General features: G+C 47.1%; 1 protein-coding gene across 2 annotated transcripts in view; it reads left to right on the top strand.

Annotated features, from left to right (window-relative positions):
• The window catches only part of MKLN1 (muskelin 1), an 82,425-nt gene that overhangs the window by 40,825 nt on the left and 20,201 nt on the right, over window positions 1-21,399 (top strand). For both annotated transcript variants that reach the window (XM_058681404.1, XM_058681405.1), the window contains 3 exons: window positions 8,872-8,984; window positions 15,528-15,740; window positions 20,085-20,306. In XM_058681404.1, the coding sequence (XP_058537387.1) occupies window positions 8,872-8,984; window positions 15,528-15,740; window positions 20,085-20,306 (548 nt within the window). The remainder of the gene's footprint in view (window positions 1-8,871; window positions 8,985-15,527; window positions 15,741-20,084; window positions 20,307-21,399) is intronic.

Below are 21,399 nucleotides of genomic sequence, written 5' to 3'. Positions count from 1 at the left end.
TAAGTTATATGTGTATATATGTAGTTCATGTGAGTTGCATTAACATGAAAAGCTAGAGTATTCATAGATTTTGAGTGATTCATATTTTGATAGAACAATATAGGAATTACCAGAATAAAGAATCAGGTTTATTTTTTTTAAAAAAAATAGAGATTTGTTTGTTTGAAAGGCAGAGTTAAAGACAAAGAGAAAAGAGCTGCTCCTGGTGCTATAGCCTAGTGGCTGAATACTTGCCTTGCCTGCGCTGGGATCCCTTATGGGCACTGGTTCGTGTCCGAGTTGCCTTACTTCCTTTCTAGCTCCCTGCCTGCTTTCTGGTAAAGCAGTAGAAGACGGCCCAAAGCCGTGGGCCCCTGCACCTGCATGCTCGCGGAAGAGGCTCCTGGCTCCTGGCTCCTGGCTTCAGATCGGCTCAGCTCTGGTCATTGCGGCCACGTGGGGAGTGAACCAGCAGATAGAAGATCTTCCTCTCTGTCCTTCTGCTGTAAATCTAGCTTTCCAATAAAAATAAACAAGTCAAAAAAAAAAAATCAAAAAACAGAGAGAGGAGCTCTCATCTGCTGGTTCACGCCTCAAATGGCCAAAGAAACTCAGCTGATCTAAAGCCAGGAGCTCTTCCGGGTCTCCCACGTGTGTGCAGGGTCCCAAGGCTTTGGGCCGTCCTCGACTGCTTTCCCAGGCCACAGGCAGGGAGCTGGATGGGAAGTGGAGCATCCAGGACAAGAACTGGTGCCCGTATGGGATGCCAGACCTGCAGGCTGCAGTTTTAACCACTTAAGCCATAGTGCTTTCAGAGAATATGAAATTAGCTTAGACATGATCTGTTCATTAGTTGCTGAAAACTTAGCAAGTTTATAAATGATATGTTTGTTTTGCTGCCTTTTACATTTTATTGTCAAACTTGGCACCAAAAGTTGTTTCAGGTTTGTGTAGTTTCTGACACTTTGAATGCCATTATATTATAGACTAATGCCAACTTTAAGTAGTTCTCAAATCAGTTTTTTTGAAAGCAAGTGGAACTAAGAATCTAGGATTATATTGTTTAATTTAAGAGAACTTTGCTGCATAGCAATATCCACCCTAGTAATACTTTCCTTTGTCTAAGACTAATATAATACTTGGCCATAATGGTGTGATTTGCTGATTCATACTGCTTTGGGAATTAAAACATTTGGTTTTGTAGAGTTGTAGGAAAATTACCAATCAAAATTCTTGTAATGTGTATACTAAGTCTTGGCATAGACCTATTTTACAGGATGTTTGGAAATAACAAGGAGAACATGATTTTTCATTTAAAATTAGCACAGCGTTTATGGAGTAACCTCTGAGCTGGTCTGAGGGAATTAGTGAAGTATGGGTGTGTGAGGCAGAGAACCAGGGAGGCGGTTGTGGATCACGGGCTGGACTGGAGCTGCCTTCAGAGAGGAGGGAAGCCCTTGTTGTGAACTGACTCTCTGTTTAGCAAAACAGCCGGAGTGAAGGCAGAAGCCAAGAGAACTGTTCACTCCTGATGTGTGTTGGGAGCACTGGCCTCTGTCAGACTGGTCAGTGCTGGAACAGGAAATGGTCAGACCTGGTGAGTTACTCACAGACTGGATGTGGCTTGTGAGAAAAGCAGTTGAAGATGACTTTTTAAAATGTGGTAGTCATTTTAAAGAAAGATTTATGTATCTTAACTTGAAAGAGTGTTAGAGAAAGTCTTCCATCCACTGGCTCACTCCCCAAATAGCTGCAACAGCCAGAGCTGAGTGAATCTGAAGTCAGGAGCCAGGAACAACTTCTGGTCCTCCCAGATGCATACAGGAACCAAACGGCGTGAGCCATCCCTGCACTGCTTTCCAAGGCTGTGAGCAGGGAGCTGGATCAGGAAGTGGAGCAGCTGGGACATGACCCGGTACCCTATGGACTGGCAGTACCACAGGCGGATGATCAGGGTTAGCGTGGCGTGTCAGCGCGCCAGCCCCCGCCGTCATTCTGTAAGATGAGTACAACAGGAGGGAGGATCAGATAGTTGGGTTGTCATATCAGCAGCTTGGTTTCAGAGACATTGGAGATGCGGATGGACATTCGAGTAGGCGTATCCTATGAGCACATGTGGTTCAGGAAGACCTCCGCTGCCTGATGATTCTCTTTGAACTATTATATAGTGGTTTACTCCGACTGTTATTTCCACTGTTATAATGTCCACTTTGATTTAGGTCCTTGTTGTTCTTATACGGTTGCAGTCTGTTTCGCTCCCCAGTCTGAGAGGGGAAATAGGATCTTTTTTCTAAATAGCAGAATCATTGTGTGTGTGTGTGTGTGTGTGTGTGTGTGTGTGTTTAAAGATTTATTTATTTTTAATGAAAAAGCAGGCCAGGTTTACATGGGGAAGAAGAGACAGAATTAAGCAGTGGCTAAGGACGTAGTTGCTCTGCTTCCTGTCTGGCTCCCTGCCACTGTGCCCGGGAAGGCCAGGCCACTGCCATCCCTGGGAGACAGGTGCAGTTCTGGGATGTCCTGTTGTTATTTTGATCATGTCACTTGATGACTTTCTAGAGCAGGAGCTCTTTGTTGACATTTTGTTGTACAGTTTTCTGGGAAGAGAAACCATGGCTTCAGATTACCAGAGAGACTTGAGCTGCGAGTCCTGAACAGCGTCACTGGTTGTCTCCTGAAATTCATTTAGCGTCTAGGAGGCGGCCGTGGGTGTGTATTGTGCAGCCTGTCAAGCTGAATCCCACGTGGGAGTCCATGGCATGAAGTTCTACTTCCAGCACCCAGCTGGCTTCCTGCTGACACAGCCTTGGAAGCTGCACATAGTGGTGCTGGCAGCCGGGACCCTGTCTGGGCCAGCTGAGAAACTGCCCAGCCCCAGGGGCAGTGGGCATTTGGTTGTTTCAAGATTTGCTTTGAGTGCCCGGCAGCGTGGCCTAGCGGCTAAAGTCCTCGCCTTGAACGCCCCGGCATCCCATATGGGCGCTGGTTCTGGTCCCGGCAGCTCCACTTCCCATCCAGCTCCCTGCTTGTGGCCTGGGAAAGCAGTCGAGGACGGCCCAAAGCCTTGGGACCCTGCACCCGCGTGGGAGACCTGGAAGAGGTTCCTGGTTCCCAGCATCAGATCGGCGTGCACCGGCCCGTTGCGGCTCACTTGGGGAGTGAAAACATCAGATGGAAGATCTTCCTCTCTGCCTCTCCTCCTCTCTGTATATCCGGCTTTCTAATAATAATAAATCTTTAAAAAATTTTTTTTTTTGCTTTGAAAGACAAAGGAAGAGGCGGGGAGGAAGAAATCCTGCCCCTGCCTTTTCACCCCCCAGGTGGCTGCCAGACTGTCTGGCTCCTGCCCTGGAGCGGCGTGGCCATGCTGGGGCCGGTCTGGAGATGGGTCAGCCGGGACTGGGACTGGTGCTCCTAGGGGATTCTAGAGTTGCAGGCAGTGGTTATACCTACAGTGCCACAGTCTCAGCCCCTGTGGTGGGTATTTGAAGAATGAACCAACATGAGGAAGTTTTAGAGTTACATGTTTTATATTGCTAACCAGCCGTATGGATAGAAAAAGCATAAATGTTCCTGACAGCATATTTTTACTATTTAATTTTCAGAGTATTTGAAAATGCTGTAATAGAGAAGCAACATAGCATCCGGTCCTCGTGAATTGTGCGTTAGTTCTGTTGATTGTAACCCCGTAGCTCCTGCTTCTCTACTTGGGGGTCTTCAGCCGAGGGGCAGGAGGGAGGGTTGGCTTGCCCGCTGCCTGGGGCTGCTCTTGGTGGCTAGGCTCCTGCTCACGTTGAGAACGCGTGTCAGGCAGAGCAGGTGTGAGGCTCGGCTTGCGCAGTGTCTGTCCCATTTCTAACTCATTCCCTTAAAAACTTTTTGTGCCAGTTTAAGGTCTGAGTAAATGGCACTTCAGAAGGATTCAAGTCAATTTGTGTTTCTTAAAATCTTTTTTTTTAATTGTAAAGATTGATTTATTTTCATCTGAAAGACAGATTTTACAGAGAGGTCTTACTTCTGCTGATGGACTTCCCAAAAGGCCTCAACAGCCAGAACTGATCTTATCCAAAGCTTCTTCTCAAGGCTGAGGGTCCCAGCCCTCCTCCATGGCCTCCCTGGGCCACAAGCAGGTGCTGCTGGAGCAGCCGGACACAGACTATGACTGTGTGGGGTGACAGCCTCAGGGCGGGGGCTTCGTCGGCTGGGCCCAAAACCTTCATTTCCATTTCATTAGCTTTCTGCTTAGTGTCTACTTAAATTAAGAATTAAATCAACTTCCTTCACCAACCTGTTAACTCTCTTTTTGATCCATGAATTTTGTCATTTTCGGTATATTCTGCAACCTATAGAGCTTCAAACAGAAAGAGCTGATTTAATTGTGCAAATAGTGTGCCATCTTGTGGAGGATTGTGCAACAAGCAGTCTCAATCACTCCTTAGAATCAGATTAGAACTGTAGATACTGAAAGTGAGCACTTAAAGCAAGGGTTTTAGTGTGTTAAATGATATGAACACATTGACATCTTTTCATGTCTTAGCATGTCTGTGGTTTTTTCCTGTGTAGATTTATGCTACTGTATGTAAGGGCTCTAAAGTGTATTTGGTGCTGGTACCAAGCTGGTACGTAATACTGTCCACCAAATATAGGTTGAGTTTTAGTTAGGCTTCACGTGTCTGCCATGGGTAATGATGGATTGGTTTGATGTAGTGTCTTAGAATGAAGCTGGTTTGGCATTTTGAATACAGACACCTGTTGGCTGTTTGTAATTCCTCTCATTCACTAACTCTTCCTTCTTAGTTCTGTGTGATGCAAGTTTACATCTTGTCATACACAGATCTTCTATGTGGAGTGGAGTTCCAGGTGGACATTTACCCTGGTGATTAAGGCACTTGTAAGACCACTGTGGCTGGCATGGTGGTACGTCACACTTATCCTCTGCTCTGTAGTGCCCACATCCCATACGGGTATCAATTCATGTCCAGGCTGCTGCATTTCCCATCCAGCTCCCTGGTTTTATGGCCTGGGAAAGAAACAGGTTGGCCCAAGTCCTCAGGTCCCTGCACCTGCTTGGGAGACTGGGAAGAAGCTCCAGGCTCCTGGCTCCAGATCTGCTTAGCTCTGACCATTGTGGTCATTTAGGGAGTGCGTCAGAGGATAGAAGACCTTATCTCTCTATTTCTCCTTTTCTTTGTGTAATTAAAAATTATTTTAAATACATTTTTAAAAAGCTAGTTCTAGTTAAGACCACTTGTATCCCACATTGGACAACTTTGTTCAAAATCTGACTAGATTCCTGCCAGGCAGCCCCAGGGAGGCAGCAGTGGTGTTTCCAAGTGGTTGGTTCTTATGCCCACATGACAAAGCTTGACTCTTGGCTTGGGCCCAGCCCAGTGTCGGCCTGCGGGTATTAGGGAGTGCACTGGTGAATGGAGTGTGTATCTGCTAGTCCTCTCTGCCTCTCTAACAAGTAAATAATAATAAAAAACCTTTCCATCATCTGGCCACTACCTCTCTCTCTCTCTCTCTCTCTCTCTCTCTCTCTCTCTTTAGCTACCTGTCTGAAATCTTTTAAACCTTATCTTTATGGGGCCGGCATGTTGTGTGTGGATTAAGACATTGCCTTGAAAGCAAAATCCACTGTAGGCACCAGTTCATGTCCTGACCGCTCTGCTTCTGTCCAGCTCCTGCTGATGCTCCCGGGAGGGCAGGCTTGAGACTCTCACCACACATGGAAGAGGCCAAGAAGAAACTCCTGGCTTAAGGTTGGCTCAGCTGCCCTGTGCAGCACGGGGGGAAACGAGCCAGCAGAGAAAAATCATCCTGTCTTTCGGTCTCTGTGTATTTCTGACTTTCAAATATATAAACAACACATTTTAAGGTTTATTTATTTGAAAGTTGCAGAGAGACGGGGAGAGACACAGAGTACTCCCGTTCGCTGGTTCGCTAGGCTAGGCCAGGGCCAGAAACATCCAGGTCTCCCCTTTGAGTTCCAGGGGCCAAGTCCTCGGGCCACCCTCCACTGCTTCCCCAGGTGCATTAGGGAAGAGCTGGGGTGGAAATGGCCCGTGGGGATTGGAAGTGGTGCCAGTGTGAGATACGGGTGCTGCAGGCAGCAGCCTCATGGACCAAGCCACTGTTCTGGTCCGGTAAATGGACTATTCATAAAGAAGGGGGAAAAAAGACCCTCACCTTCAGCTACTACTAACTTTTTTCTTGTCAGCACAATGCCTCTATTAAGCAGTTTAGCTGCTTTCTAGGTATTATTTGACTTAGTTTCCTCAGTCCACTGAGTGGGATTCCCGTCCTGTGGAGGTGAGGAGCCCTCTGACGAGGAGATGTGCACGCTGCTGCAGCCGCGGGACGGGGCCGGCGTCGTGAGCTGTGCCGACTGCAGAGGACCAGTGTTGAAAACTCCCTCGCCGTGTTCTGTGCTGCTGACTTCCGTTATTCTTTCTGTTCTACTCGAAAAGAGTTCTCTGTCCTGTTCGGCCTGCCAGAACACAGGGCTCCTTTCTGATGTCGGACCAAGTCCCACGGTAGCACTAACCTCTCCGAGTCCGCGGCCAGGCTTCTCGTCTGTGTTTGCCCCTAGTCTCCTGGGTGGTGGTTTATGTTCTGCTTATAGTCTTGACTAGATTGTAAGCTCCTTCAGAATCAAGATTATGTCTAGCTCTTTTTTCTCTCTAAAGTATGCTGCTAATTCAGATCCGCACTCAGGAATTACTGCAAGAACATACCCTGCAGTGCTGGGAGAAAGGGCTGGCCCTGCAGCCTCTCTGCGTTGGCTCTGAGGAGTGCCGTGCTCCAGAGCACGTGCGTCAGCAGCTTCCAGCAAGCAGGGCGGCTGCCCGGCTGCAGCCTGCTGTCTCCGTGATGTTTAAACTTACACATTAAGTAATACTTTCAGTCGTGTTTATTTCTACGTAAGAATTCGTCGCTAACATCTTTCAGAAACCTGATGGTTTAATCAAGCATTCGGGGGCTGTGCGCTTTGGTGGGTCCGAAGGTCTGTCTAGTCCTTTAATTTTCTGTTAGGCTTGAGCTGGGACCACAGAGCTTTCACGCACAGGAATGACATCTTGGCTTCCTCCCAGGGAGAAGCTTGCGCTATGCCAGATTTTATTTTGCTCAGCTCTCAATGAGGCTGTTGTGGAAATGTAGGTTTTCTTTGCTGTGAGAATTTATGCGTACAAAGAACATTGAGAACTCAGAGCCCATGAGGAGGGGTTAGTGCAGTTAATGAACCGGGGTAACCTTAGCCAGAGGGTGCCCAGAAACATCATAAAACAAAAGGTCAGCTGCTGCTGCTATTTTAGTTACAGTTGTCTTCCTCTTCAGGTTTCAGAGTCTAGCCGTGCTAATTCCCTTCAGAGTGGAACTCTGACAGTTTTAAACCAGATGGAAATCCCCCCCCCCCTTTTTTGTAAAATTGTAAATGTCTGACATTTGGGAAGCAGAATATTACGTTACTGTTGATAACGGATTGTTCTAAGATATGACAGTTTTTACTAGTTTAAGAAAATTGTCTATTTTACATTTGTACGGTGCCTGAAATATTCCAAGTTCTGAATTAAGCGTGGAATCGGATACAGCAATGCTGGGTTTTTTTATGTTTTGCCTCTGTGGTACTTGTGTGAAAACTGTTGTTTTTGTGTGCCTGTGAAGTTAGGAATGCTATAATTCCTGATAGTTTCGGGTGTTCTCAGGTTTACTGTGTTTGAAGAAATTCACAACAGTGAAGAAACTGACTCCTGGGAGAGTTTGGAGTCGTGCTCCAGTGGGCTTCCTTTGCCCGGAGTGCAAGGACACGTGGTGATTCCTTCAAGTTATTGCGAGTTTGCAGTTATCAGATAAGTCTGGCAGAACTCCCTTTCCCAGTTCTGTGAAATGCAGGAAGTTCCTTAAATAATACTGCAGTGCTTCCAAGTGCGCTTGGATTGTGACCCTCATAATATGGGGAATGCTTTAGCTGACAGTCGTCATGCTGCTGTTTCGGGTGTATGTGGCTCAAGCTGTTGGAAACAGTGACTAAGGAAGGTGCTGAGCTTAGGTAAGCAGTGGGTGTGCGACATCTGACAAGGGAGGATGCTTGAGGAGAGGGAAGCAGGCAGTGCGGTCACGTAAAGAAGGGCGCGTGTGCGACGTTGTGTGTGAAGATCCATTATTGACAGAATGAAATCAGCTTGTCACCGTGATGGAGTTCATGGCTATAGTGCGTATTTCCAAGTCAGAATTAACACAATCCTCAAGGGATCTACACACAGAGGTGGCTTTGTGAGAAGTGACACAGTATGTGTGGAGAAACTTCCCCAGGTTGACTGGAATTATCGAAGGTAAGCAGCACTTCATTCTGAACATACATAGCTTACAGATCGTTTCAACCATTGTTTTCAGTATTGCGAAGGAGGAAAAAACATGTAATGATTTTTCAAAAAGCATCTAGGTCTATGTTATACTCTTATACTGTATAATCTTACAATCTAAAGAACTACATAGGTCTTGGTAGTAAAAGAATATTGCTAAGAAAATGGAGAATATTAACTTTTCATGACTTACTAGAGAAATTTTTGACTAGCTGCACATCAGACTCATTTGGGAGACTTCAGAGATTTTAGTAACTAAAGATTTTGGAGTAGAATCTTGAAGAACACTTTCTACTTACCATATTTTAACAAATCTCTGAAAATGGTGATTCCACAACAACATTCCCTTATACACGTAGTTAGAAAATACTAGCCTAATATACATTTTGACAAGTAACAAGTTTAAAAACTCATTTGAAAATTTACTTAGTTGTACCTCCCCAAATGGTTATAGAAGCAGCTGACTTGGTCTGGTTGCCATTGTTTAACTTCTCCTAAAATTTTCTTTGTCTTTTTCTGACTTGTGTAGAGACCGTGTATTTGTTTGGTGGCTGGGATGGCACACAAGATCTGGCTGACTTCTGGGCCTACAGTGTGAAGGAAAACCAGTGGACGTGTATCTCCAGGGACACTGAGAAAGAGGCAGGTTGTGTCGGTGCCTCCTGGGGCTGGTGTGCACTCCCCTGCGGGCCTGGGTGTGCTCCTCAGTGGGGCCCTGGGTGTGCTCCCCTGCGGCCCTGGGTGTGCTCCTCTGCGGGCCCTGGATGTGCTCCTCTGCGGGCCCTGGATGTGCTCCTCAGTGGGGCCTGGGTGTGCTCCTCAGTGGGGCCTGGGTGTGCTCCCCTGCGGGCCTGGGTGTGCTCCTCAGTGGGGCCTGGGTGTGCTCCTCAGTGGGGCCTGGGTGTGCTCCTCAGTGGGGCCTGGGTGTGCTCCCCTGCGGGCCTGGGTGTGCTCCTCAGTGGGGCCTGGGTGTGCTCCTCAGTGGGGCCTGGGTGTGCTCCTCAGTGGGGCCTGGGTGTGCTCCCCTGCGGGCCTGGGTGTGCTCCCCTGCGGGCCTGGGTGTGCTCCTCAGTGGGGCCTGGGTGTGCTCCTCAGTGGGGCCTGGGTGTGCTCCCCTGCGGGCCTGGGTGTGCTCCTCAGTGGGGCCTGGGTGTGCTCCCCTGCGGGCCTGGGTGTGCTCCTCAGTGGGGCCTGGGTGTGCTCCTCTGCAGGCCCTGGGTGTGCTCCCCTGCGGGCCCTGGGTGTGCTCCTCAGTGGGGCCTGGGTGTGCTCCTCAGTGGGGCCTGGGTGTGCTCCTCAGTGGGGCCTGGGTGTGCTTCTCAGTGGGGCCTGGATGTGCTCCTCAGTGGGGCCTGGGTGTGCTGCCCTGCGGGCCTGGGTGTGCTCCTCAGTGGGGCCTGGGTGTGCTCCTCAGTGGGGCCTGGGTGTGCTCCTCAGTAGGGCCTGGGTGTGCTCCTCAGTGGGGCCTGGGTGTGCTTCTCAGTGGGGCCTGGGTGTGCTCCTCAGTGGGGCCTGGGTGTGCTGCCCTGCGGGCCTGGGTGTGCTCCTCAGTGGGGCCTGGGTGTGCTCCTCAGTGGGGCCTGGGTGTGCTCCTCAGTGGGGCCTGGGTGTGTTCCTCAGTGGGGCCTGGGTGTGTTCCTCAGTGGGGCCTGGGTGTGTTCCTCAGTGGGGCCTGGGTGTGCTCCCCTGCGGGCCTGGGTGTGCTCTTTTGTGGTGATGGCACCAAGTAACTCTTCTTTTCATGTTCCTGTCACCTCTATTCTTCGCGGTTTTCATGAATATTATGTCTTTTTAGTTAATACTGTGTGTGCTTGTGTGTGCATCTGTGTTTCTGTAAGTGGTAACATGGCTCAGGCTTCTGGCTTTGAGTTAAACACTTGCTTCTAGGTTGAGAGAAAGTATTCTTTTGTTTTTTTAAATCCTTGTAGAACATTTTTTACTATGTCCTTCTAAGCTCTTTCAGATTATGAAGTGAAAACTAAGCTCCCAGGCAGTGGAGCCCATGAATAAGAAGGAGGCTGAAGCTGACTCAGAACTTCTGACTTTGTTCTGGAAGGGACATTTCAGAGGAACTGCTGTGTCTTTAATCCTTGGAAACTAGTTCTTGCTTACTTGTTATTTTGTTCTTTTGGGCTTAATCATTTGGATAACTTTTTACTTTTTCAAAGAGATCTTGAAGTTCTGATTTCCGTGGCTTATCGCTGACCACCGTATATAAAAATGGCTGTCCCTCTTGAGTATTAAAGTTTTATTTTCTGAAATGATTATTTCTATACTCCAATTTAAAATCCATCTAGGAAGGATCTGTCTTATGTTCCTCAATGGTTTCTATCTTGGCTGAGTGTACCTGTAATTATTCTTGCAGTGTGCCCAGGGTCCATCTCTAATTCCTGCCTCTTAATTTCCACCAGTTGTGGCATCCAGTGCTGCATTTAGAATAACTTTTCTGCCCTTCTGTTGGCACTGATCCCAACATTTGGGTTTCTAAAATGTTTTGTTGCTGCTGGTGTGGTGGTACAGTGGGCCAAGCGGCGGTTGCGATGCTGGCTTCTGGATCACAGCAGCAAATCGCATCTTCTGCTCAGGCTTCCTGGTCATGTGGCTGTGGAAGCAGCAGATGATAGCTCGAGTACCTGGCTCAGTGCCCCCACGTCGGGCCCCTGGCCGAGCTCACAGCTGCTAGCTTTCTCCTTGCCTAACGTTGGCTGTCGGGGTTGTTTGGGGAGTGAACCCATGGGTGGAAAATTGACTCTCTTTCTCTCTCATTAATAATCAAATCTTTAAAAAAATAATTACACCTTTTTTGTCTTCAATGTTGATACCTAGTGCAGTCTTTATTTTTCTTTCTTCTTTAAAAAGATGTATCTATTTTTATTTAAAAGGCACATTTTATGGAGCACCAAGGAGAGACAGAGGCTTCCCTTCCATCTGCTGGTTCATTCACAATGGCTGCTGATGGCTGGAGCTGAACCAATGCGAAGCCAGGAGCTTCTCTCTGGGTTCCCATGTGGGTTCTGGGGCCCAAGGGCTTGAGTCAGTCTCTCCTGCTTCCCCACGTCATGCGCTCAGCCGGAAGTGGAACTGGTACCCATACGGGAAGCTGGGACCCCTGGTGGAGGATAAGCTTGTTAGCCTACGTGTGCCACCCCCTGCCCTGTTTGGCCGTGGGACATCTCTGCTGAAGCTGTGGCTGTCTTCAGTCCCTCTTTGAATTATCTGCTGCGCTGTGTTGATCTGCAAGCACCCCGAAAGCCTGCAGGACATGGTGACAAATGTTTATCGGCTTGTGAATCTGCGTGTTGGCTGCATGCTTCTTTTCATTGTAGCTGATGTGCTTCATCGTCGGGGCTGGCCTCGGTGTGACTGCTTGCGTCTGCTTTACTTGAGGCTGTGCAGCGTTCTCCGGGGGCAGGAAAAGCTGGGAGAGAGTTACAGTGGACATGAGCAGTCCGTGAGATTTGCTTCTTGTCCTAGCATCGCATGTCCGTAAGTCAGTTTATGCTAAGGTAGCCCATTAAGGGGTATTTAGACTAGAAATTATAACCATAATACCACAGATTTTCTACTTAATTTCATTTGTTTATAGTAAAACTTCCATTTTATTTATTCGAAGACTAGAGTCACAGTGGGGAGGGAAGCAAGAGAAAGGGAGAGATCTTCCATCCACTGGTTCACTGCCCATGTGGCTGCAATAGCCAGAGCTGGGGGGATCCGACGCCAGGAGACAGGAGCTCTGTCGTGTCTGCCACGTGGGTGGCAAGGGCCTGAGGACTTGGGTTGCCTTTCGCTGCTATCCTGGGTCTTTAGCAGGAAGCTGGAAGGGAAGTAGGCCAGCTGTGTGGGATGGCGGTGTTGCAGCAAAGGGCGAACCAACAGATGGATCAGTCAAGCCACAGCAATGTTATTTCTAGGAATTCTACTTTTACCTCCCAACCCTAAGCCCTGATTATACTTTGCACTTGCTGTATTTATTTTTTCAAGGCTGCTATTCATTTTTATTGGAAAGGCAGATTTTCACAGAGACAAGAGACAGAAAGATCTTCCATGTGTTGGTTCACTCCCCAAATGGCTACAATGTCCAGAGCTGAGCTAATCTGAAGCCAGGAGCCTCTTCCAGGTCTGCCACATGTGCACACGTACCCAAACACTTGGGTCACCCTTTGGCGTTTCCCAAGCCCTCAGAGCTCATTCAGAAGGGGAACAATCAGAACACAAACTTGCACTCGTTTGGCTGTGCATGTCACAGGCAGCAGATCTTCCTGATACACTACAGTGGCCGTCCCTCTCAGTCTTGTCTTCCTTCCTTCCCTCCTTTCTCTTCCCCTCCTTCCCCTCCCCTCCCTTCCCTCTCCCCCTCCTCTCCTTTCCTTCCCCATCCCTCCCCTCCGCTCCCCTTCCCTCCCCTCCGCTCCCCTTCCCTCCCCTCCTCTCCCCTTCCTTTCCTCCCCCATCCTTCCCCTCCCCTCCCCTCCCTCCCCTCCCTCCGTCCCCTCCTTTCTCCTCCCTCCTCTTCCCTCGCCCTTCCTCCCCTCCCTTCCCCTCCCCTCCTTTCTCTCCCCTCTACCCCTCCCCTCCCCTTCCTTCCCCATCCCTCCCCTCCCCTCCTCGCCCCTTCCTTTCCTCCCCCATCCTTCCCCTCCCCTCCCCTTCCTTACCTCCCCTCCCTCAGTCCCCTCCTTTCTCCTCCCTCCTCTTCCCTCTCCCTTCCTCCCCTCCCTTCCCCTGCCCTCCTTTCTCTCCCCTCTCCCCCTCTTCTCCTTTCCCTCCCCTCCCCTCCCTTCCCTTCTCACATCCTACACACTATACCACACAGTGCCTGTCCTCCACAATCAATTTTGAAAGTCACAAACACACTGAATCTTTTAAGCCAAAACTAGTTTAATCTCCACAGATTTTATCTTCATTATTTCTCAGCAATGATAGATTTTTTAGGTTCAGGATCTTGAGTATTTTAACTAAATTATATATTGTGTTTCTTCAGGCTGTTATAGAAGGAATTGAAATTTGTTTCCAATTTGTTGACAATATGGAACAGTACAGTTAGTTTCTTAACATTGTGTCATTTTGCTAAGTCTACTTTTTAATCTTTGTTTCTTAGAATATTTTAAATATTTTAAATAAACACTTTGTGAGGAGAAAGTTGACCTCTTCCCTGTTCTTTTGCTTTCCGGTCTTGAGGTTGGTTATTTTTAGTGATCTCCGTAATTGCAGTGGTCTGGACTTCATAGCAGAGGGAGGGAAGTTGTGAGGATAGTTGTCAGAGACTTGTTTGAGTTGGTGCAGTGATTTCAGTGTCACCATGAAGAGAAGGAACAGATTTCAGATCACCTTCCTAAGGCATTGGTTAGATTGAAGAAGTTCCTTTCTGTTCCTGTTTTGTTGTGAATTTTTGCATAAGTAAATGTTGAGTTTTTAAGCTTGATTTCTTTGTTTGAAAGAGTTACAGAGAGGGCTCGGCAGCGTGGCCTAGTGGCTAAGGTCCTCGCCTTGATCTCATATGGCCGCTGGTTCTAATCCCGGCAGCTCCACTTCCTCTCTATCTCTCTTCCTCTCAGTATATCTGACTTTGTAATAAAAATTTTAAAAAGAGTTACAGAGAGAGGGAGGAAGGCGCAGATCCCCACTTGGCTGGCTCCCCCTCAGGTGGCTCATGGGAGGGGCTCTGTGCAGATCCCCACTTGGCTGGCTCACCCTCAGGTGGCTGCAGCGGATGGGGGTGCCAGCCCGCGAGAGCGGCTCTGTGCAGCTCCCCACTTGGCTGGCTCACCCTCAGGTGGCTGCAGCGGATGGGGGTGCCAGCCCGCGAGAGCGGCTCTGTGCAGATCCCCACTTGGGTGTTGGGGCCCAACGCCTTGGGTCTTCGCTGCTTTCCCAAGGACAGTAGCAGGGAGCTGGTCAGAAGTCTAAAACCAGCACCGAAGGGATTCTGGTGTCGCAGGCTGTGGGTGGGTTAAGCCTGCGGCGTCGCAACACCAGTCCTGACTACTACTTTCTGTGCTTTGTATGTTATAATTCTGTGTTTCCTCCTGTTGTCCTGTGGATGTAGCAGATCACAGCGGTGCAACCAACTTTGCATTCCTGAGATCAGTCTGTATTCGTTATGAAGAATTCTTTTCATAGCCCAGCACATTTTATTTGATGGTGTTTTTTTAGATCCTGGTTGTGTCTGTGTCCATATATTACTCTTCTGACAGGATAGTTAACTTTATATCCTGTAGCAAACTGTAGCAGTTTTTATTTCTCTAATCTTTGACCTACTTTCTGTTTCAACATTAGACATTCGTTCTGAGTGTGCTTCAACAGTTTCATATTAGTCAAAACTAATATTTTTTGCTTTTGTTTCTTGAGTAGTGAAAAGCGTGCAGGTTCTGGTGTGACTGTTTGGGGCCTGGGTTTTGGACAGCAGCTGGGAGTGTGAGACAGCGGCAGGTTCCTTCCCAAGTGGGAAGCAGGGTGGCGCAGGCGCGCAGCGGTGATGGGGACGGAACTCCAGGGATTTCCTTTTCCCCTTTAGCTAATCAAACTCCAACTCTGTTCTTCTGCTCAGGAACTTCATGGTTAGACTCGAATGGTGACTTAGCCACTTCCTCTGCCTGTGGTGTTCTCTTCCACCGTCCTGAGGGACCCTGGCTCAGCAGGGTTCTTACATAGTGTCAAGCAAGGGTGCGATCCTTGCTCTGCTGCCTGCAGCCCAGAGGAGACCTCTCTGCGCTTATGTGTCCGTAGCTTTTTTTAAAGGGAAAAATTTCAAAGATTATTTTATAGTTTCTTTTAGTTTTCAAAATCTTGGAGTCCCTGTTTGAGCTAGATTGTTACAAGAAATATAAAAATGTTTTTCAAGATCAAACGTGTCTTCGGAGGAGCTTGTCATGTGATCGGTGACTGTACTGTGAACACAAAGGCTGAAAACCCAAGGCAGTGTGTGTGTAGCTGGAATAGAGTGCGGGGCGTGCAGAGAAACTGGCATCTTCAGGGTAGCCTTAAACACTTAAAGTGTTTAAAGATAAGATTTATGTAGTTGCATTTCCAACTGCCTTTTTACTTTCCTTTCAATTTGAGTGTACCGCTAGGCTCGTATAGTTTATTTGCTGAGTTTCTGAGCAGATCTTTTAATGAGAGATGGCCAAAAGGAACATTTGGCTTTGCTTTTTGTGACCTGATCTTCCGTTCCTCTTTGTTTCACAGAATGGTCCGAGTGCCAGGTCGTGTCATAAAATGTGCATCGACACCCAGCGGAGGCAGATCTACACATTGGGGCGTTACCTGGATTCCTCCGTGAGGAACAGCAAATCCCTGAAAAGTGACTTCTATCGCTATGACATCGACACGAACACGTGGACGCTCCTGAGTGAAGATACAGCAGCTGACGGAGGGCCGAAGCTGGTGTTCGATCATCAGGTTCGAGGCACACTTAAATCCGTGGCGGAATTAGGAGGAGTTCTGGGCTCAGGGACGTTCATTGCCTTTGCCCGCTGCTTTTGTGCAGAACGGAATGTCGGGTCTCAGAATGTAATTTTAATTTACAAAAGCTTTAAAGACTAGTTAGGGCAATATTAGAAAAAGCAAAATCAGTTTTATGGTAAATATCTAAATCATTACAGCTTGCCCTTCTTAAATTATTTTTATTTGATCTTCCTGAAAGAAATTTTAAGGCAATTCATGATGAATTTGAGAATTTAAAATGTAGAGCTTTTGTTTTAGTCAAAAATTTTTAATTTCTATTGTTCCTTTTAGTTATAATCAGTTCATCGTAAGCCCAGATAGTAGTAAGACTTTTCTAGGTTAAGTTTAAGCTCATCAGCAGCTGCAGGTTAGTTTTTTATTCCCACAGTGTCGTTGTCATGCCTTTGCATGCCTGCTGTGGACCAGTGCAGTGTAAGTCAAGCAGTCAGTACCTTTAGTACTGGCAGCACTTCACTTTGCTCAGTCCATGTCCCTTTTTTACAGAAAAAGAGCTAAAAGATGTATAATGGTATTTTGATGAATCCTGTCTTGTCTAGTACTTCAAAGATAATGCCAGAATTATAGCAGTTTAACTTCGGATTCAAAGCTCTGAAAGTATTGACAGATTTTTACTTTTAAATAATCTACTTGTGATGTTTAGGTTAGTGGAAAATGGTAAGGAAAACCTGAGTGTGTTGTGGGTAGTGAGGACGTTGCTGCCGAGTGTTCTTGGGGTGCGTCCCCCGCTGAGCTGAGAGCTGCTCGCTCTGCACATCCCCGTGACAGTAACGTGCTGTTCATTCAGAAATGCTACATCTGCACATGACATTTAGGAGGTCGTTGACATCCTGTCCCAAGGATGCTGGAGTTCTTCTATGGAAGATACTGTTGTATTTATTTTTATAGGTTAACAGGAGAAAGACGAGTGTAGGAGTATAGTGCCCGGAGCGCAGGCGGAGTTCCCTTGTTTCTTGACTTTCAGATAAGAGGACCTTCTGTTAAGTGCTGCTTGTTTTCCGGCTGTGACACGACCAAGTAGCATGATCTGCCTTTGTTTTGACTTCATTTCGCATGCAGGAAAGGTGTAGTTAGAACCTTCTTCTCAGAATGTTCATTTGATGGATCCAGTAGTTAATGTTTGTGTTGTTTTCGGTTTCAGCTCCATACTCAAACTGAAGTAAAACATTAAGAAAGCTAAAGGCTTGAAGACATGTTTCAAAGTTATCTGGCTACTTTGAATTTTAAGATTGGAAGACTTTAATATACTGAGAACATAATGGTAGCTTAGTTCTCAGAGTTTCTGTGTGATTGCTTTGTGTGATGTTTTCAGAAAGAATGGAAATCAAAAGTTTTTGTAAAAATGTACACCAGCCACATTTTCAGCAAAATGAATACCAGACAAAATAGACAACTCCCAATTCTTTCTGAGTGTAGCCAGAAACAACTGAAATGCTCATCGTTTGTGTTGAAGTCCACAGTAGTATAAAGCAAGAGCTGGTAGTGTGTTGAGCCTGCCTGGTGTGTGTCAGTTTGAAGTGCCCAGAAGGGACGGCACTGTTTTCTAGAAAATGAAGGAAGTACCGTAACAGAGGGGAGAGTGGCTCCTTTTCCAGGCCAGGAAGGAGCTGGCAGAGCTCAGCTTCAGAAACTTCTAGCCAGAGTCGGTTCACAGGGCGCAAGAGTGTTAACATCAGAACTTACGCAAGAACATCCCTGTTTTGTTTTTTTTGTTTTTGGGGTTTTTTTTTTAAAGATTTATTTTATTTTTATTACAAAGTCAGATATACTGAGAGAGGAGAGACAGAGAGGAAGTGGAGCTGCCAGGATTAGAACCAGCAGCCATATGGGATCAAGGCGAGGACCTTAGCCACTAGGCCACGCCGCCAAGCCCGAACATCCCTGTTTTGTTACAACTGCTGTAGGATTATCTTGTCCAGGGAAATTCAACTTACATGTGGAAAACTAAAATGCTTTAGAGGGAGATGCTAAAGAAAGTCAATAAAAAGAAAAATAATAGCAGGACTTTTCCTTCATTAAAAAAAGCATGTGAAAATTATATTCCAGAAGCTTGAGACTCTGAAGAAGACGTCACAGTATCAGTTCAGGTGCGCAGACGGTGCGGCCGGGCCTGACGGAGCTCAGGGGAGAGTGTAAGAAAAATGCCCTGTGGCTTTCAGAAATAATCGGGACCAGATAGCAGAGAGATAGGAGATTTTTAAAAAGGTTAGCCTGAAAATCATAGGATAGATGAACAAGACACAGCCAACATACACAGAATGGGAGACATTAAAGAAGAAAATCAAAACTGTGTGTAAAATTAAAGAAAAATTTTCTGAAGAAAGACTATTCCACATGTTAAGTGTTCACATGACAGTCAAGGAAAATTCGCTCAGTCATCTCTGAAGACGTCGTTACTGCTGTAAAAGGAGGAGACGGGGTCAGTGCAGTGGCTCAGTTGGCCAATCCTCCGCCTGTAAGCACTCACACCCCATATGGGGCTGTTTGTGTACCACCTACCCCACTTCCCATCCAGCTCCCTGCTTGTAGCCTAGGAAGTCAGAGGAGGACGACCCAAAGCTTTGGGACCCTGCACCTGTGTGGGATGCCTGGAAGAAGCTTCTGGCTCCTGGCTTTGGATCAGCTCTGCTCCAGCTGTTGTGGTCTCTCGGGCAGTGATCTTTCTGTCTCTCTTCTCTGTAAATCTGCATTTCCAATAAGGAATCCTGAAAAAAAAGGGTAAAGAGACAACTTTTGAGCAACTAGACAAAATAACCACGCCGCCTGTAAGACAGCTGAACAGACACTGACATCAGATTTCTCTACATCTAGAAGGTTTTCAGGGAACAATGACATGGACCAGGTGTTCTGTGTCTAGTGCAGTTGTCCTGCGAGTGTAAGAGCTTAGGAATTGACTGAAAGCGGACCGTGAGCCAGCCAGGAAATGGCAGGGAGAACGTAAGTTGAGAATGGAAAAGCTCAGCTTATTGGTGTTCTCTGTGGTTGGTAATTTTCATTGGCAGGATGAACATGCACACCCACTGTCCTGCCCGCCAGCCTAGGAAAGACAAGGCTCCGTTGGAATACATTAGCAGGGAAAACAAACTGACCTGGCGCGCGGCGATCCAGCCCGAAGAAGGCACAACGTGAAGGGTTGCTGCAAAGTGTGGGAAACAGCTTTTTCTTTTTGTTAAATCTAAGAAGCTTTATTTATTTTCTGTTTATTTAGATTTTTTTAAGACTAGGACAGAAAGAGAAAGAGAGAAAGAAGCTTCCTTTAGGTCTCCCATGTGAACACACTTGGCCAAACTTCCAGTGCTTTTCACAGACGCATCTGTGAGGGCAGGGTTGGAACGGGCAGCCAGACGGGATGCCAGCGTCGCAGGGGACGTTTGGCCTGCTAGCCAGTGCTGGCTGACCCACATGGTCATTCTTTCTTCCTTTTTTTTTTTTTTTTTAAGATTTATTTTATTTTATTACAAAGTCAGATATACTGAGAGGAGGAGAGACAGAGAGGAAGTGGAGCTGCCGGGATTAGAACCAGCGGCCATATGGGATCAAGGCGAGGACCTTAGCCACTAGGCCACGCCACCGAGCCCTGACCCACATGTTCTTTTAAATAGCAGTTGAGTCTTACCCTCTTAGCAAAAGGCTGTTTTCTCATGTTTGTATGACAGTGTGTAATTTTAAGTTGAAAGAATGAAAACCGAAGTTGGCTTTGAGCACGAATCGCTTATGTTAATTCAGAGAAAATTAGGTTTATATGTTGTCATTATAAAAGAAAATTCTTCAAACCATAGAAATCACTCTAAAGACTGTTTTAAGTTTATTCTGCGACGTCGTCTGAGGACATTTTCAGGCTTGTCAGTCCTGATTATTCTGTGACGTCGTCTGGGGACGTGTTCAGGCTTGTCGGCCCTTCTCCCGTTGTGCTGCTGTTAGTGAGAGGCTTGCAGGGACCAGAGAAGCGGGAGCTCACAGGGAGAATCCAGAGGACTGTTCACCCACCAGGTGTCATCAGTGGTCGCTTCCAGAAGTCGGCACACGTGTGTCTGTCCTACGCCTTGGAAACCTGAAAGCTCTTTGAGCACTTGGCGTCAGTGGGAAGGTGGAGACCGGAAGGGTGTTCAGAAATCCCTGCTCTGTGTGCTGAGCCCTGGGAAAGGGCTATCCTATGATAATGATTTGCAGTACTTTTAAGAGTCTTTTTTTTAAGCCTATAAAACTTGGCACTTTGGTTTCATTTTAGAACCTAGGAGAGGAACAAACTAAAACATTTCTATGTGTTGTCTTACCGGGCAGATGTGCATGGACTCAGAAGAGCACATGATCTACACGTTCGGCGGTAGAATCCTCACCTGCAGTGGCAGTGTGGACGACAGCAGGGCCAGTGAGCCGCAGTTCAGCGGCTTGTTCGCTTTCAACTGCCAGTGTCAAACCTGGAAACTTCTTCGCGAAGACTCCTGCAATGCTGGGCCTGAGGACATCCAGTCTCGGATAGGACACTGCATGCTGTTCCACGCAGTAAGAAGATCTGTGCATGGAATTGTGTTATTTTTGTCATGTGTATCTTTGTAAGAAAAGAAATGGTGAAATCTAGTCCCTTAGAGGTCAAAACTGCCCGTTAGAAATAGATGTTTAATGTAGCAATGACAAAAGTTAAAACTTCCTTTTACGGTGAGTAGTTTGTCAATCAGGAGATTGTTTCCATCAGCCTAAATCCTCGCCCCGTGGAGCCTAGGCCACTCAGCCTGCTTCGATGTCTCCGTAGCTTCCTGCTTCCATCCCTACCCTCTCCGCTTCTAACTCTGTCATAATTAGGACAGTTTTTGTCTGTTCATTTTTTTCTTCTCTGCTGCTTTCTGTTAAGTACAAAGAAGTAAATATTTTTCTAGAGTTAAGAATTAAAATCTGTTAGCAAAACCAACATGCAAACATTTCAGATGCTTTAATGAAATATTGATCTTCACATGAATACGGTTTTTAAACAAATATTTTTTTTAAAGATTTATTCATTCTTATTGAAAAGTCAGATATACAGAGAAGAGGAGAGACAGAGAGGAAGATCTTCCGTCCGATGATTCACTCCCCAAGTGAGCCGCAACAGCCGGTGCTACGCCGATCCGAAGCCGGGAACCAGGAACTTCTTCCAGGTCTCCCACATGGGTGCAGGGTCCCAAAGCTCTGGGCCGTCCTGGACTGCTTTCCCAGGCCACAGGCAGGGAGCTGGATGGGAAGTGGAGCTGCCAGGATTAGAACTGGCGCTGATATGGATCCCAGCACGTTCAAGGCGAGGACTTTAGCCACTAGGCCACGCTGCAGGCCCCCTAAACAAATATTTTTAAACATACTCTTTACCCTGCATTTCTTTACCTATTTATTCTGTTTAGTTTTTTTAAGAGCAGGGAGAGAAAAGGATCTTCCATCTATGTATTTATGCCCCAAAAGCCAGCAAAAGCAGGACTGGGCCAAGCCAGCTCCAGAGCAAGGCACTCGTGCGGGCTCTCCCATGAGGAGGTCGACTGCTGCCTCCCAGAGGGCACTTACCGAACAGCTGGAGTCTGAGGTGGAGTTCAGACTTGAACCCAGGCACTTGGATACATTGTGCCCAAGGCCT

The sequence above is a fragment of the Ochotona princeps genome, chromosome 25, assembly GCF_030435755.1.
Source record: "Ochotona princeps isolate mOchPri1 chromosome 25, mOchPri1.hap1, whole genome shotgun sequence".
Lineage (NCBI taxonomy): Eukaryota > Metazoa > Chordata > Mammalia > Lagomorpha > Ochotonidae > Ochotona > Ochotona princeps.
Note: the sequence above shows the minus strand (reverse complement) of the source record. Positions and strands in the feature narration are given on the sequence as shown.